This window comes from Heteronotia binoei, chromosome 2, assembly GCF_032191835.1.
Source record: "Heteronotia binoei isolate CCM8104 ecotype False Entrance Well chromosome 2, APGP_CSIRO_Hbin_v1, whole genome shotgun sequence".
Taxonomy (NCBI): Eukaryota; Metazoa; Chordata; class Lepidosauria; order Squamata; family Gekkonidae; genus Heteronotia; species Heteronotia binoei.
In genome coordinates, this window is record NC_083224.1 from 54,560,874 (window position 1) to 54,577,299 (window position 16,426).

A 16,426-nucleotide genomic window follows, 5' to 3' on the forward strand; every position below is an offset into this window, starting at 1 on the left:
TCCTCCTTTGGAAGGATTCAACCTTACTCTCCTGTAAGCTATTCTAAACGCTACAAGGTATAAAGGCAAAACCCCATTAAACATAATCATTGTGCTATAGAGTACAAGCTTTTCTAACAAGACACACTGAACTTTGCAGGTCTTGGTTTGTCAGATTCTAACTGTTATGTAAAACAGGTTTAGGGATTGTCTGTTACATTTCCCTTGTGGCCTATGCACAGTCCTCTTGTAAAAATGGGGGTCTGGTGAATGAATACACATACAGTGTACAAAGATCTTTTAGCAGATGACAAATTTGCTGTTCAACACATGGCCAAACTCTCACACAATAAATTAACCATTTGGCAGTCGCTGCACTATTGCTGGAGCCAAACCAATTAGGGCTTTAATGTGATCCCAATTTCCTTTTTCTGGGAATAAGAGGAAAGGAGGGGAGGAGGAAAGGGAGGGGGGGTTAAGTAAGTAAATCCCCTCTTGCTTTATAAATCCTTGCCAATCATCCCAGATAAACCTGTCACCCACAGCTCTCAGATCTACATTCACACTCCTGAACTCAAGAAGGGGGCAATGGGTGATCGCACATGGCGCTCAGTGTCTCTGAGCCCCGACATGTGTTTTCCATAGTTAAGAAATTCAATCATTTAAAAAATATTTACAGAGTTCGGTCTTTAATCAAAAAAGGATGGCCAGAGATAAAGCAAGTCACCATTTCTAAGCAAGGGATGGCAGAAAAATCAGTGATGTCACGAGATAAACTCTGCTCCCTGCCCTGGAGAGTCTTTTGCTCTTTAGTGGGATTAAAAGAGAACAAGAACCCCTGGAATCCAAAGTCAGGTCCACAGAAAGATTGTTTTGAGAAAAGGAGGAAAGAATCTGGTAACATAACAGGGGGGGGGGGGGGGGGCAGAACCAAAAGTAACAGAAGGGGCAGGCAGAAGATGGTAGAGAGAAGAAATCTCCCTTCAGATATCTCAGAATGGCTTACATTAGATACTTTTGGAACATTCATTTGGCTTCTTAAAACGCTGTCAGTGTTGGATGTCTTGAAATGAATTAACAATGCTATCCTCCTAAACAGAGTTATACCCTTTCACTGGGCTTAGAAAGGTATAACTGCCTAGGATGCTTTCTCCATTGGAACCCCCACCTTATGGAATGGTCTGCCTGATAAGGTTAGGAAGACTTCGACTCCCCTGGCTTTCTGCAAACTATACAAAACTGATTTATTCAGGAGAGCTTTTTTTTTTTTACACAGGTGACAGAGACTTCTCTTGCCTTGCAAATCTCATGGAGTCATCATAAGTCAGCTGTAATTTGCCAGCAAAAGAAAACAGGGCTGCACTGTAATAAAATTGTTCAGAAAAATGCTTGGATAAAACGGTAGATTACTGTGGGCTATACCGTGTATAGTACACACTGTCTGTTGCTGTAAGCATGCTCTTACTATATACTTAATGCATCTTTTAACATTTATTTACTTATTTATTTACCTTATTTATAGTCCACCTTTCTCACAGGGACTTGATGGGTTACACAGAGAGAGTCAGTACAATCAACCAAGTGGGACATTCAATAACCAAAGCATTAGGATTTTAGAAATCTGGAATCACCATAAGAGAAGCATAGCGTAAGTATTAATGTGACACATTAAGCAGTACATAACAGGATCCTACAACAATAAACTGTTTAAATGCTTGTGCTTCATTTCAGCACTTTTCCAGCTTCATTTAAGATTTCTAAGATCCAAACTCCGTTTACTGGATGTCTCATCCTGTTGGATGTTTAGTTTAGTTTCCTAAATTTATACCCCACCCTCCCTGCCGAGGCAGGCTCAGGGCAGCTTATGTAATCCACCTTGAGCATTCGTGAGAAAGGTGAACTATAAATAATGTGAATAAACAAAATGGGTAGCTGTGTTAGTCTATCTGTAGCAGTAGAAAAGAGCAAGGGTCCAGTAGCACCTTAAAGACTAACAAAATTTGTGACAAGGTCCTGACCTGAATAGCCCAGGCAAGCCCGATCTCATCAGATCTCAGAAGCAAAGCAGGGTTGACTGTGGTTAGTACTTGGATCGGAAACTTCCTTGAAATACCCAGTCAGGAGGCGGGCGCCAGTTCTATTCAGCCACCTCCCCAAATATCTTCCAGGCCTCCAGTAGGGGTCAGTCATCAGAGGTTGACATGACTTCCAGGTGCAAAAACACCACATATATAATATATATACAAAATACACCCCCCCCCAAAAAAAAAATTGTGAGAGGGTATGATCTTTCCTGAATCACTGCTCATTTTTTCCAAATATCTGAAGAAGTGAGCAGTGAGTCATGAAAACGCATACCCCGCTGCTAAGTTTGTTAGTCTTAAAGGTGCTACTGGACTCTTGTTCTTTTCTACTGTAAATAAACAAATGATAATAAATACCCCCCCCCCCCAGCAGAAGCAGTTGCACAGACATTTGCATTCCTGCTTAAAACCTTCTTCCAGTTTACTGAAAGATACCACAGCAATTGGGAGAAGGAATGAATGAAAAAAGGCAATTGCAAATGGACCCATTTATTGGCCAGTGGGGAGAAGCTGAAGTAATAAAGATGACCTGCTAATCACACCCCAGGTCTGGGAGAAGGGACTCCACTGCCATATCAATACTTTACACATGTTAATGACCGATGTGTTCACTCAAGTCTTGACCAACAGAAACAATGGCTCCTGTTGAGATGCATCAATTCCAAGAGATCAGCAGGGCTATTAAGGAGTGGGCACACTGCTAAGAGACCTTGAATAGAAAGGAAATATGGAAGCAGCAAAAGGGCACCCAAGACTGGTTTTCTCGAAGACTGTTTAATGTTTGGATTGCCAGCAGGATTCCTCTACACAGTATTACAGGAATGATATAGAAGGGTACATCAAAACACATTAGTTTCTTAAAGAGTCAGCAAAAAATCTTTTTAAAATGATAGATTTCAAATCTGACATCCAGTGAGATACTCTTAAAACTCCTACAATATCCTCCATTCCTGATTAAGACATTCACTGAACTCACATTTATGCAAAGACCCTCCACTCCACCACCACCACCCCAAAAAACCCAACAACTACTGGCAAATTAGAGAACAGTTTTTATTATTTTTGTGCAGAAGTGGCATCTACACAGATAAGCTTCTCTGGATGTTGGGGATATTTAGATTTGACTGCTTTTGCAACATGCAATGAAGAGACTTATGGTCCCTGCACACTGTGAGTATAGAGAGAAAACACATTTGCTCAAAGTGATTTGTTGGGGAGAACCTCCAAGAGAGACACTGATAACCTATGGAGTTGTTTGATTTGAGTTGCTACATCAAACTACAAGCTAGATTATCAACAAACCAAACTGTATCTTCCATTCTTTCCCAATATACCAAGTATACAGGGCATCTTCTTTCCTCAGGTTGGTACATAAAGCCTTTCTATAAAAGGTATTTAGTTTAGCTGCTTGGAAAATGTGCTATGCCCAAGGCATTTCTCCCACCAACCCCCTTTTTATACTTTTATTGCAACAGGTAGCCTGAGGAAGTGTTCTGGTGAACTTAAAAGCCTGCACACTGTTTATATGTCACTGGGTTGGTCCCAATAAAAAGTATTAAATTTTTTTATTTTGCCTTGTCCATAACAGAATCCACAAAGCAGCTTACAACACATTAGAAATGAATATCTAAACATGGTCTTGCATATCAACTGGTCTCACATATCGACTTTAACAAACATTAAGTCACTAAATCCAACCTGATAACTGGCCACTCACTGAGTATGTTTTCTGCAGGAGATGAAACAGAAGATTTTCAGGGCCATCCTAAGCAGTTTTACCTTTTTGAGTACATTGAGGCTTGAAACTAATGGCCCCAAGGCTAAAAATCTTCATGCATCTAATGCAACTGACACTGACACAATTAACTTCAAGCAATACAAGGGTGTTCAGGATCAAGGCTTGAGCAGAGAAGTCTCACCACTGTTCCCCAGTAGGCTCTGGTCCAGAAAGGTAAGTTCATCCATCTATGCAGGAGTTGATTCAAAACAGAAACTATTAGCCCATCGAAGTCCATGCCTGGTAGCACTGTATTTTTTTGCAAACATCTGGAAAACTATAGGGAGGAGGGAGTGGCCAGGAGCTGGGGGAGGGGCAATTTAGAACTGGGAAACAGTGAGGGAAGGGGATGCAGGGGGCACACACTTATTAATAAATAGGTAAGGGATGTTTCATTTGGCCTTCAGTAAAGTTTTCAAGAATCCACAAATATGTTTCTCTTCCCACCACACACACACACATAAACACTTTATAAATCTCCAATCCCTGATTTCATTTTTTCAGCAGGCATTGAAAAGAAGAAGAAGAAGAAGAAGAAGAAGAAGAAGAAGAAGAAGAAGAAGAAGAAGAAGAAGAAGAAGAAGATGATGATGATATTGGATTTATATCCCGCCCTCCACTCCGAAGAGTCTCAGAGCGGCTCACAATCTCCTTTACCTTCCTCCCCCACAACAAACACCCTGTGAGGTGGGTGGGGCTGGAGAGGGCTCTCACAGCAGCTGCCCTTTCAAGGACAACCTCTGCCAGAGCTATGGCTGACCCAAGGCCATGCCAGCAGGTGCAAGTGGAGGAGTGGGGAATCAAACCCGGTTCTCCCAGATAAGAGACCGCACACTTAACCACTACACCAAATAGAGGGTATAGAGACAATATGAAGGAATATGCTGCATCGTAAATATCTGAAAACAGTTCTAGCAGAAAGGGAATCAATCATAGGGTTGCCAACTCCAGGATGGAAAATTCCTTGAGATTCTGGGGTGGAGCATGGGGAGGGTGGAGTTTGGGGAAGGGAGGGACCTCAGCAGAGTATAATCCCATAGTCCATCCTCCAAAGCAGCCATTTTCTCCAGAGAAACTGATCTCTAGTCTGGAAAGCAGCCATAATTCCTGGAAAACTCCAGACCCTTCCTGGAAGTTGTCACCCCTAATAAATCACCACAGGCAAGCTATTTTCTTCAGCCATAACATGTGCTTCAAACTTAAGTCCAGAGGCATGCCAAGTTGAAGGGATAAAAAGATGAATAATCTATGGGTGTTGAGAGACCATCTTTTCTAACAGACAGTGCCTTGCTTGGCAACTCAACAGCCAGTCAGAATCAAACAATTAATTTATGTTTCATCTGTGAAGAGAAAAACTAAGGAGGACAAAACCAGCTCCCAAGGTCAAATCTCTGGGAAACAAAAACTGCTCTGCAGGTGTTAATAATCAGCAAAGGAAGTACTTCTGATTAAGCCAGAATCCAAATTAGAATTCTTAGAATTCTGAACCAAAGTTTAACCATCTTATTGTAATTTGGAACTTAAGCTATCAAATTCATTACATATCACACTATGTACCTAAAACAGACTGTATTTCTGCAATGAACAGATCCCAAGTGGCTCCCAATTTAGAGCATTACATACACGTGTATATCAAAACTAAGTTGTCTCTAGTATGGTCTCTGATGATCAATACAAAGAAAGCCATAATATAACGTACTCGGTGCCAGCAATTTTTCATAAATTTCCCTGAACAAATTTCCACACAAAGGGCTTTTCTTTCTCTCTAGGTTACTCAGGAAATAATCTTTACCTCAAACACAACACACAAAGAACCCCCTAAACACGTCTGCAGCTGGAGCACTATATAATATATTCCCCTATCTTGAAGAACAATTTTGAAAGCAATTTTACAGCTATGTGCTCCTCAAATATTGTCATATTGTTAAGTGTTCATTTTGTAGTTGTATCTGTTTGTATCTTGTTCTGGGCTGTGTATTAAGCTATTTTAACAACAGAAAAGCAGGATTAACATTTTCTAAATTAAACGCAAACACAGGAAAAGGTTGCTATTCCAAAGCTAAGTGCTAAATTCAATAGCAAGGTTACGGTGTACAAAGCATACAAATTAGGCACACAAACTGTGGATCAGGATGCCCTGGAAGATGGGTGTGTGTGTGTAATCCATTGGTACAAGAGCAAGCGGGCTTGCTTCTTTCTTCTCAACTCCCTCCCCCAAATGGGAATTATGCAAGCACCAACAATAGCAAGAAGCTATTCTATTTCTTTCCTTCCAGTCCACATGGGGGGCAGTATGGTCCTGTTGCTGGGGTAGCACAAGATCAAAAGTTGAATATACGGTAAGTGAGGGCTTGGCATTTGATCAATAAAATCTATTCTCATTTGACTGGTCAAAATGAGAAATAATGGGTCAAGTAAACCCTTAATTTTACTTAGGACAATTTAATCAGTAGGTTTGGTACTTTAAACAATTAGATTAGTTGTGTCTGAGAAGGTAAGGAGCGATATAATGTTTTAAATAAAACAATTTAATAATTGTTACTATAAAACAATGAAAGTTAACTCTTAAAAGCTCTAATAATTTGTTCCAACATTAGCTATGGTTTCTATAAACATAAGTAATTGAACAGTTCTTCTCTGACTTTACCATGAAACATGTGGATCTGCTTACAACTATACATATTAAAAGAGAAATAATTCAACAAAATAGAAACTATTAACAAATAAAGGTTAATTTATATTTACTTCATTTATATTTTATCTTTCTTCCAAATGAGGACTCATCATTCTACTCTCCATTTTATCCTTATAACTACCTTCAGAGGTAGGTTAGGCTGAGAGCATGTGAACAGGCCCAAGATTCAGGGCAGAGATAGGATTCAAACTTGGGTCTGTCTCCCAGAACCTAGTCTGACACTGTAACCATAACACCACACAGGCTCTCTTACCTTTCAAAAGGTACTTATGTTAAGCAATCAGATCCCTCACAAGAGCTTTTCAGTGCAGACAGCTGGATCATATGAAGAAGACAGTTTGCAGTTTCTGAAGCAAGCAAGGCAGAGTCATGGTTGATCATAGACATTAACTTTACCAACCTGTTTGGAGATGCCTGCAACAATAGCAGATGGTGGACAGGAGACACCGCTATGCTACTACCCCCACTATGTTCACATAATTGTTGCAGAAGAGGGGGCCAGCGGAAATCCTACTTGTTAACAAATGACAATGTTTTAAAAAAGCTACAATCTATACCAGGGGTGGCCAAACTGTGGCTCAGGAGCCACATGAGGCTCTTTTACACATATTGTGTGGCTCTCAAAGCTCCCACTGCCCTGTTGGCCAGCCTGGAAAAGGCATTTGTCTCTTTAAATTCCTTCTCCAAGCCAAGCCAACTGGCAGCTTGGAGAATGCATTTAAAGTTAGAGTTGCTTTCTTTCTACCTCTCCCTCCCTTCCCCATCTATTTGCCTCCTTCCCTTCCCTGTAGCTCTCAAACATCTGATGTTCATTTCTTGTGTTGCAGCTTTCAAAACATCTGACGTTCATTCTATGTGCCGCTTACCTTAAGCAAGTGTGGCCACCCCTGATCTATACAATGACATTCAGGGAATATTTGACCATTCATATAAGAGGTGGTAATTTGATTATCATACCAATCCCATTTTTTTGTCTCAGTTCACAGATTCTTGCATGCAATGGCGAAAATACTACCATATTTTATACTGCCATACATTCTCTCTTCCAGCAGAGTTGGAGGAGTGAGTCTCAGACAGAACAATCAGATGGTCTCAGGTTTAAAAAGCTTGGTAAACAGTAGCAAACAAGCATTTTACAGGACACTATTTATGCTTGACTTTCTAAGCCCACTAACAAAAACAGGACATTCAGTATTAGTGGTCAAACTCACATAATTGTAATTTGAGCCTCTCATAAAAGCTTACTTCTCTTCAATTTGATTTAATAATTTAACAAACTATATAGTACTTTGAGCATCCGCTAGTTAAAGAACTAACAGCTTGTTTTTACTGGTATACTGCAATATGACTTCACTCGGCAACTGTTCCCATCACTGGACATAGAGGTATGCCATCCGTTTCCATGTCAGTGTCAGCATAAGTCTTGAGTAGTACCCACTGCAAAATTGTTTAATCATTTCACAAAGGTCTTGGGATGCCTTCTTCAGCATTCACAATGTACAAGTCAACCAATGATCACAATTCCGCACTCTTATCAGCTGATACCAATATTTTTTGGTTTCTCAAAGGCATCACAACGTTGGATCACTGTGCTACTGCTCAGCCTGCAATCTACTTCCAATACACAAATCCATATATTAACCATTGCTGCGCAGAATTAACAGGATAAAGCTGGAGTTCAGTAGCACCTTTAAGACCAACAAAGTTTTATTGAGAATGCAAGCTTTTGTGTGCTAAAAGCACACTTTGTCAAACAATAGTATGGGATGGAATTAGCAGTGTTACATATAGAGAGAGTGGGCAGTGAATTAGTATGCAAAATAGTGAAAACATGGCTGCCCACCTAGATCGAACTAACAGGATGTTTGCACGGAAACTCCCTCACATGCCCATAATACCTACAATGTGCTCATGGCAATATTAATGCACTTCCTCATACTTCTGCCTGATTTTCAGCTTTCAAAGAATCCATAGGATAACAATTACTACCCCAGCCCAGTGTATACATGCTGTTCCAACTTAATAACTACCCCAGCATTCAGAATACAAGAAAACAGACATATTAATTCAGAAGCAATAAGCAATGTTCCCTGGATCACCCAGGCTAGTCTGATTTCATCACATCGCAGAAACTAAGCAGGGTCAGCCCTAATTATAGGAGACTGCCAAGGAGTCTCAGGGTTGCTACACAGAGGCAGGCAATGGCAAATCACCTCTGAACGTTTCTTGCCTTGAAAACCCCCAAAGGGGTCACCGTAATTTGGCTGCAATTTGATGGCAAAAAACCCAAAAACAAACCACATTCGTTCTGGCACTTTTGACAATATCTCAGCAGTTTCCAAGAACCAAGCCTTCCACTATAATAAGGAATTGCGAATCTTCATTATTTTGGAGTATGGCTTGAACACATAATGACAACAGAAACCTTAACTAACAGATGAAAAGGGTTAAATGGAATAATTTATTCGCTATGCAAGGATGGCCCCTAGTTTAAGTGACTTTTTTTAAAAAAAAAGTATTAGTTGGCCAAATTTATGGAGATCAGATAAAGCAACAGTTGCTAACAATAATCACCAGAAGAAACGTCCAAGTACCAGTTGCTGGGGATCCAACAAGAAGGTTCTATAACCTTCATAGTCTCCTCATAGCATCCAAAGTCATCTTGCAGACTGCTGTTAGAAACAGAATACTACAATGGGTCACCCTTGGTATGATTCAGCAAACCATCTCATAGAGTGATTTCAGAGAAACACAAAGGGGCTAATATGTCCAGGTCGGCTTTAGAAATACTTCTTTTCTAGGAACACACAGACCACTTGGGAACTCCTGAATGGCATTGCTGTTCATGAATCTTCATGCTCTCAGAATGGTGGTAGTCCTGGATCACCCAGTATAGTATTTGCATACATGAGTCTGGAAATTAGCATGACAGCTTCCCAACCTTGCAGGCAATCACCATCTCAAAAGAAGGTCAAGTAATCCCCTAACACAGCATGCCACTATAAAGAATGTGAAACTCTTTTTCAAGTTCATGCACTTGAGCTAAGCAGAAAAATCCTCTGCCAATTTCCCTCAACAAAGAACACAGTTAGATCCTAACAATTTTGATGGATCTAAAGGACAAATTTCTTATTCAGCCAGAGCACAACCATTACAAAGAGAGGCACTTTTCAAATTTCCATTCACTCCCCATCGGATCCTTTTCAAAAGGGCAGAAAGTTTCTTGTGCACATTTGGAGCCGCCTGGGGCAATATCTTTTCAGGTGCCAGTATTCACTGCCATGAATATTTAGATTTTTAAAAAAAAAAAACAACAACAGAATCCTCTAGGGGAGTGATCCTTGAGTACTTTCAAACTTTCTTCAATCATAACATTTAGTGAGGACAATGTTTTGGCAGGTATGGTCATAAATAAAGTATATAAATTACCAGAATAAGGCCCATGAACAAATCAGTGTGGTGCAATTTCAAAATGGTGAGGTGGGATATAGGAATGCCACCCAATGCATTTTCAGTTACTCAGCTCAGCTATTAAGCTCACTGGGTGGCTTTGAGTGCCTTATCATCTCTCAGTCTAATCTACATCATCCCGTTGTTCAGTACTAATATATTGCTTTGAATTCCCCAAAGGAAGAGAATGATACTGATGCCATAAATGTATGCCCTATGCACTAAAGTCTAGCATGAGCCACTGTTTTTTCCATCTATCACCCAATTCATAATGGAGAAAAGAAAAGAAGAGAAAGGTGAGGGGCAGATGTAATGCTTGCTCTTTGCCAAACAGAGTTAGCAAAAACTCCTATTAAAAAGCTGGCTGGCTCGCCACAGGTCAAGAGAGTTAGGCAAGAATCAGCTGATCTACATTCTACCTTATTTATGTCATCTGTCATTAGGCCATCTCTGTTTCTTATGAAAAGTAAAAGTGGGACAAAAGACACTTTTGTGGTTATCAGAATGTACTTGTGAGCCAACAGCTAGGAAACAGAAAGGACTGCCTCAAGCCCACAGTCAAAGTTCCCTGTTGTGTCTCCCACAGAGGTCAGCACATTACAGGAAGTCAGAACTCCAGTACACAGAAATGGTGCACAGATGCCCACCTACTATCTCAAGGAGAGCATGGTTTTATTAATAAAAAACAATTCAGCCATTCCAGAGGAGTACGAAGATGAAAAAATGCAACTGAATTGTAAAAAAGTTAGATGTTACATTAGAACCCTGCTAGATCAGACCGATGGGCCATTTAGTCCAGGAACCTGTTTCATAAAGCAGTTGCTCTGAAGAACCAACAAACAGGAAACAGAGGCCTTCCTTGATGCTACCTCTTAGCAGTGGTCTTCAGAGGTATCCTGTCTGTTCATATGGAGGTTCACTTCAGTCACCACAGCTAATCAGGCTTAGATCTAGGGGGGACAGAGGGGGGTGATTGCCCCAGGCACCAACAGGAGGGGCCAAATTGGGTATGGAGCCCATTCTATTCTATGGGCCCATAAGAGAATGGGCCCATAGGGGGGTGTCATTTTTTAATTCCCCCCCCCCAAAAAAAACCATATAGATCTGGTCCTGCAGCTAATAGACTTTGATTATCCTCTCCTTCATGAATCTAGGAAGATTGACTTGCAACAATGAAGAATGAACATGTGTGCAACAGACCACACAGTAAAAGATTATCCTCTCCTTCATGAATCTAACCCACTTTTAAAGCTATGTGTACCAATGGCTATCACTACATCCACAGGCAGTGAATTCCACAATTTAATTACTTGTTAAGTAATGAAGTACTTCCTTTTGTACATCCTGATTCTATTGCCCCTTAACATCATTGAGTGCCTCTGCCCCAAGTTCTAGTACTATGGTATGGGGAGAAAAAATTCTGTCCACGTTCTCCACACCATACACAATCAAAAGAGATGAGCATCAAAGTAAAGTGACTCAACAACATGGTAAGAGGGATGCCCCCAACTCTGAACAGCAAATTTGCTGAAGATAATACTCATCCATCTCATGTTGGTCTCCCACCCTTTGATGTTTTGCCTTTCACCACTGTTCTTTATAGCCCCTTACACATATGTTCATCCTACATAAAACAGACAGAAAACATGCACCCACTTTTATTTACGGATCACAGTGCTGGATAACCAGAAAAACACTACAGTGAAACAAGCCACAACAGAACCGACAAGGCATTGGTTGATGTTGGGCTGGATTTTTTAAAAGAAGGTAGTAAGAAACAGATGTGGCTCTGAAGTGAAAATAAGTTGCAGAAAGTAAAGCTGCAGGCATTGGGACTTGCAACAATGAAGAATGAACATGTGTGCAACAGACCACACAGTAAAAGACAACAGACTGGAGCAAAGGCCCAAACGTAATGAATGCATAATACCAACATCCAAGCCCATGGATGGACCAAAAGTACAATGTCAAAGCTAAGGAGTGGCTTGACCCCCTAAGTACGCTTCACAGCTGGAGAAAATCATAGTTTAAGAGCAAAAAGGAGATCCACTCTCTCTAAAGAGTGCAACGCCTCGTGGTACAATGAAAAGATTGCAAGGGCAAGCTAATAATCTAACCGCAGAAAGGGACCTGCCTACTGGTGCCTATGGAGCGATGAGCTGTCCTCAGCACAGTAGTCAATGGGTTTGGATCACAAGAGTTTTGCTAAGCCAAGCAGCAATTAGGAAACTTGTATAAGATTGAAAAGACTACTGCCAGGACACAAAAATGTCCCTGTACCTTGCAAACCAGTCTAAAGGCAGAAAGCAGAATAAAATTAAGTAAAATACACATCCTCTTCTACTCCACAGGCAAATCATGGTAATTCTATAGTCCTCCTGAACATAAATGGCATTGTTTACTGTATGTAAATAAATAAAACACCACCGCAACTCGATCCTTTCTGAGGATGCTCAGTTAGGCTCCCCCTCCCCCAAAGAAGGTAAATTAACAAAAACCACTAAAAATTTTCACTAGGATATGGATTATCATTCCTGTATCTGACAAAGGGAGCTTTGACTCTTGAAAGTTCATATCCTGAAAATCCTGTTGGTCTCTAAGGTACTACTGGACTTGAACCCAGCTGCTCTACTGCAGACCAGCATGGTAATTCTCTGAAACTACGCTAAAAATCAGTCCCTCTGAAGGTAAGCATTTGTGAAATCAAAGCCCTGGTTAAACAATATGACCATGAGGTCCACAGTGCAGCTATGTAGTATGCAAACCATATTTCTTTGTAGATGTGGGTCACATGTGATGTCTGTAGCCATCTGCTTTTTCTTATGATTATTTCAAAGCTATTTCACTGCCCATGGTGAAGCATGGAGTACAGCACAGAATATTCTTTCCCTCCCGCAAAATACATACCATGTCTACACACAATGGCTGCATTTGCAACAACTTTTACATAATGCTTGTCTTAGCCAATTATACAAGCATGATAACTCTGGTTAACTACTTTACTTATGCACACCCTGTTCAACTGATAATTCACTACTTGCATTTTCCCATGATCGGCTTCCAATTTTCTCCTCAAGAGAAGTGTGAACAGATGGATATTAAAAACATTCCATTTTTTAAGCAGTTCCATTTTTTAAGCAGAGAAACAGCAGTTATTAAAATCCAAGAATGCTGGCCAAGGTGCCATTGATTGTTTAAGGCAGAAATCCTAAATAAACTTAATATGGAGCCTTTAGTGAAGGATTGACTTCTGAACAAACATATGTAAGAAGACAAGAGGAGACAAACTGAATGAGACCAAAGGTACATCTACTGCACTATCCTGCTTCCAACTGAGGCCAGTCAGATGCCAAGGGGGAAGTCAACAAAGTCCATACCTGCTGTTTCCCAACATCTGCCATCAGAACCCAGAGGTCCAATTTGTCTGTGGTGGCTGGCTCACATCCAATGATATACCTCCCCTCTATAAGTCTGCCCAACTCTCTTCAAAAACCACCTAAGCTCATGGTCATCACCATATCTCTTCTCCTGGGTGAATTACACAAGTTGAGTGAAGTACAACTTCCTTTTCTTAGTCTTGAATCAATCGCCAATCAATTCTACAGGCTATTCAGGAGTTCAAATATTATGCAAAAGGAAAACAAAATTCTTCTCCACTTTTTCTATACCAAGTAGAATTTATATATCTCTACCATGTCACCTCTCAGTAATCTTTTTTTAAAAAATCTGTAAAAGTCCCAGATAATTTAGCTTGGCATAATATGGCAGATGCTCTAACTTTGTGATCATTTTGGTTGCACTCTTTCCAGACCTTCAATATTACTCTTGAGATGCAGCAACCACAACTGAATTCCAAATATGGTTGTTCTTGGAATTTGTATTAGAGCATGACTATACAAAAGAAAATCGCAAGTGGCAAATGAATTATGGTGAGACCCCAGCAAGGGGCTTTTAAGGGAAGCGAGAAGCAGAAGTGGTTTGCCATGGTCTCCCTCTGCAGATGGTCTCCCAACCAAGTACCAACCCTGCTTAGCTTTTGAGATCTAATGAGATTGGACTATACCATGCCACCATCCCTATCCATCCTTTCCAGATAATCCATAATGTCAAATTCTTATGATCACAGTGCACAACTAAGTTTCCTAAAACTGGACTCAGAATCCTCCTTCCTCTACTGAGGACACCTCCAGTGGCTGGCCCATTTCATGCCTTAGTTACAAAGTTAATTCACGTAAGCATAGGACACATATATTTACATTACTTTATTTTGCAAGGGAAGGGTGTATTACTAAGGCACAACTTTAAGCACTCTTAAATGGTCCAAGTAAAGAAGAGGAGCAGATGTCTCTAGCACCATGCATAAAACACTGGTACTTTCAAATAAAAAATCTCACTGTTCCAAAGAGAACCTTCCTAAACTCCTATTCCTCTCATCCACATATACAAATTACCCAAAATATACATAGAGGAATAGAAAGAAAGGGAAGGCACTGCTTCTGAATCCTACACGGAAGGTCAAGGCATCAAACGAAAAAGAAATAAATGTATAATGCGGATACAGGGGGGTAGGAGAAGGGCAGTCAGTGGGGATAATCTGTAAGGAGTAGAGGGAGATGCTTGCAGAAGATGACAGATGTAGCAAGAAGGGGGAGGAGAGGGAACCGCAGACTTGAAGCAGAGGCGTATATGAAGCACAGGGGAAAGAGAGGCTCCGGTAAAGGGACCGCAGGCAGACCCAGAAGGGAGAGGAGGGCGGAAGCAGAGGAAAGATTCGGGACAGAGGACTAAAGTCCGCCGGCGGGACCTGGACACAAGCGCCCTGTGCCAAGCAGCAACGAAGAAGGCCCGGGAAGCAGATGGGCGAGAAGGAATCGGTGACAGTGAAGGGGAGGACGAGGGCAGAGAGAGAGAATCGTGACGGCTGCAGGACCAGACCGCATCGGGATCCGTTGGCATATCCGCCTGAACCGAAGGCTCGCCAACTGAGTAAACTTCCGAGGGGGCGGGCATGCACCGAAAAAGGCTGGGGAAGGACGGGGACGAGGGCGCGGGGGGATGCGGCGAGGAGCGAGGCGGCCCCTCGGGGAGGGTCTCAAACGGGGTTGGCAGCTTCTTACACTGGGAGGCTCCCGGAATGCCCACCATCGCCGCGCTGGGACTGACTCCTTTCCTTTGTTCCGCACCGGAGACGACGAGAGCGACAAGACGGCAGCCGGGCAGGCGGAAAGTGCCGCCAACGCCGCGCTAGGCCCCTGCCTCGGCCCCGCCCCTCCGCCCTCGGCCCCGCCCCTTGGCGGTGATGTCACGTCATCGCTGTCCTCAGCCGCCCGCCCCCGGTGCATCTTTCTTCTCCTCGCCTGAGGCGCTTTTGGCGCTCGTTTCCGGCGGCGGGCGGTTCGCCTGGAAAGTTTGCCGCTCCGCCTGGGATTGGGGCTTCCTTCTGCCGCTGGCTTTTATTGGGGAGTGAATCCCGCGGGGCTCTTCAGCAGAGCTTATGCCGAAGTAAATGCACAGAAGTGACAGTCTTTGCCTGCTGTTCCTTTTGCTTTCTTTCCTCTTCCTTTTCTCCCCCACACCGCGCAGTCTGCTTCTTGTTCTTATCGGGGAGGGGCGGGATGTAATCCCTGTGGTCCCAAAATTGATGGATGGGAGCCCCGAGAGAAAAAGTACATCCTTGTAGAATCCTCCTAAACCAGAAGTATGCGTAAAGGACATTAACTAGGGCTTTTGGATAACTTGCTGTGGGGCTAAAATTCCCCTTGGTTAAAAAAAAAAAAAAAGGTCCCAAAGCCACAAAGGGTTTTATTACATTTGTTGAAAGCAACATAAACATTGTATTCACCATTCTCTTTTAAAAATTGTACTTGCCTTGTAGGACAACACAATGTCTGCCTACTTTAAAACTGGATGAAGTCAAAAGAGATACACAGGAAAAGGGCCTGCAATAACCAAACTGACTGTGAAAGATTACTAATGCTACTTCTAAATGTATCTAATCAAATTTATATCCACAATAATTTCATATTTCACAATCTCAGTTATAGAGTTCAGAATCACAAAGAGGCATAGTCACAATACAATGGATTTCTATATGCAGTTGAGCTCCGGTGATCCAATACACCAAACTGCTTGTGCAGAAGATGCTTTATAGTCTCTCTATGTCCATAGTGCCCAAAATTGGATTCAATAGTTGGACATCTCAGCCTACCTCCAACAAAACTTGCTAGCCGATTAGCTCATTTCAATCTTCTTCATGGAGGGATTAATAACAGTCCACAATTTCCATGTTCCAAGCCACTTGCAGATTTCTTCTGCTGGAAGAATACTGTGCTTATACACAATGTTGAAATTTGCATCTCTATGTTTCTGAACTTTATAACAGATTGTGAAATTGATTTATGAAATTATTGTGGGTAAGCAGGGTTGGTCCTGGTTAGGATT

The 16,426-nt window shown here is 41.7% G+C and overlaps 1 protein-coding gene across 4 annotated transcripts in view; it reads right to left on the reverse strand.

Moving 5' to 3' along the window:
• Positions 1–15,265, reverse strand: part of CBFA2T2 (CBFA2/RUNX1 partner transcriptional co-repressor 2) — a 101,294-nt gene extending 86,029 nt beyond the window's left edge. For 3 of the 4 annotated variants that reach the window (XM_060230999.1, XM_060231000.1, XM_060230998.1), the window contains exon 1: positions 15,103–15,253. In XM_060230999.1, the coding sequence (XP_060086982.1) occupies positions 15,103–15,130 (28 nt within the window). In that variant the 5' untranslated portion in view covers positions 15,131–15,253. Of the gene's footprint in view, positions 1–15,102 lie in introns of all 4 variants that reach the window. The other variant, XM_060230997.1, reaches the window with a different exon arrangement.
• Between the last annotated feature and the right edge of the window lie 1,161 nt (positions 15,266–16,426).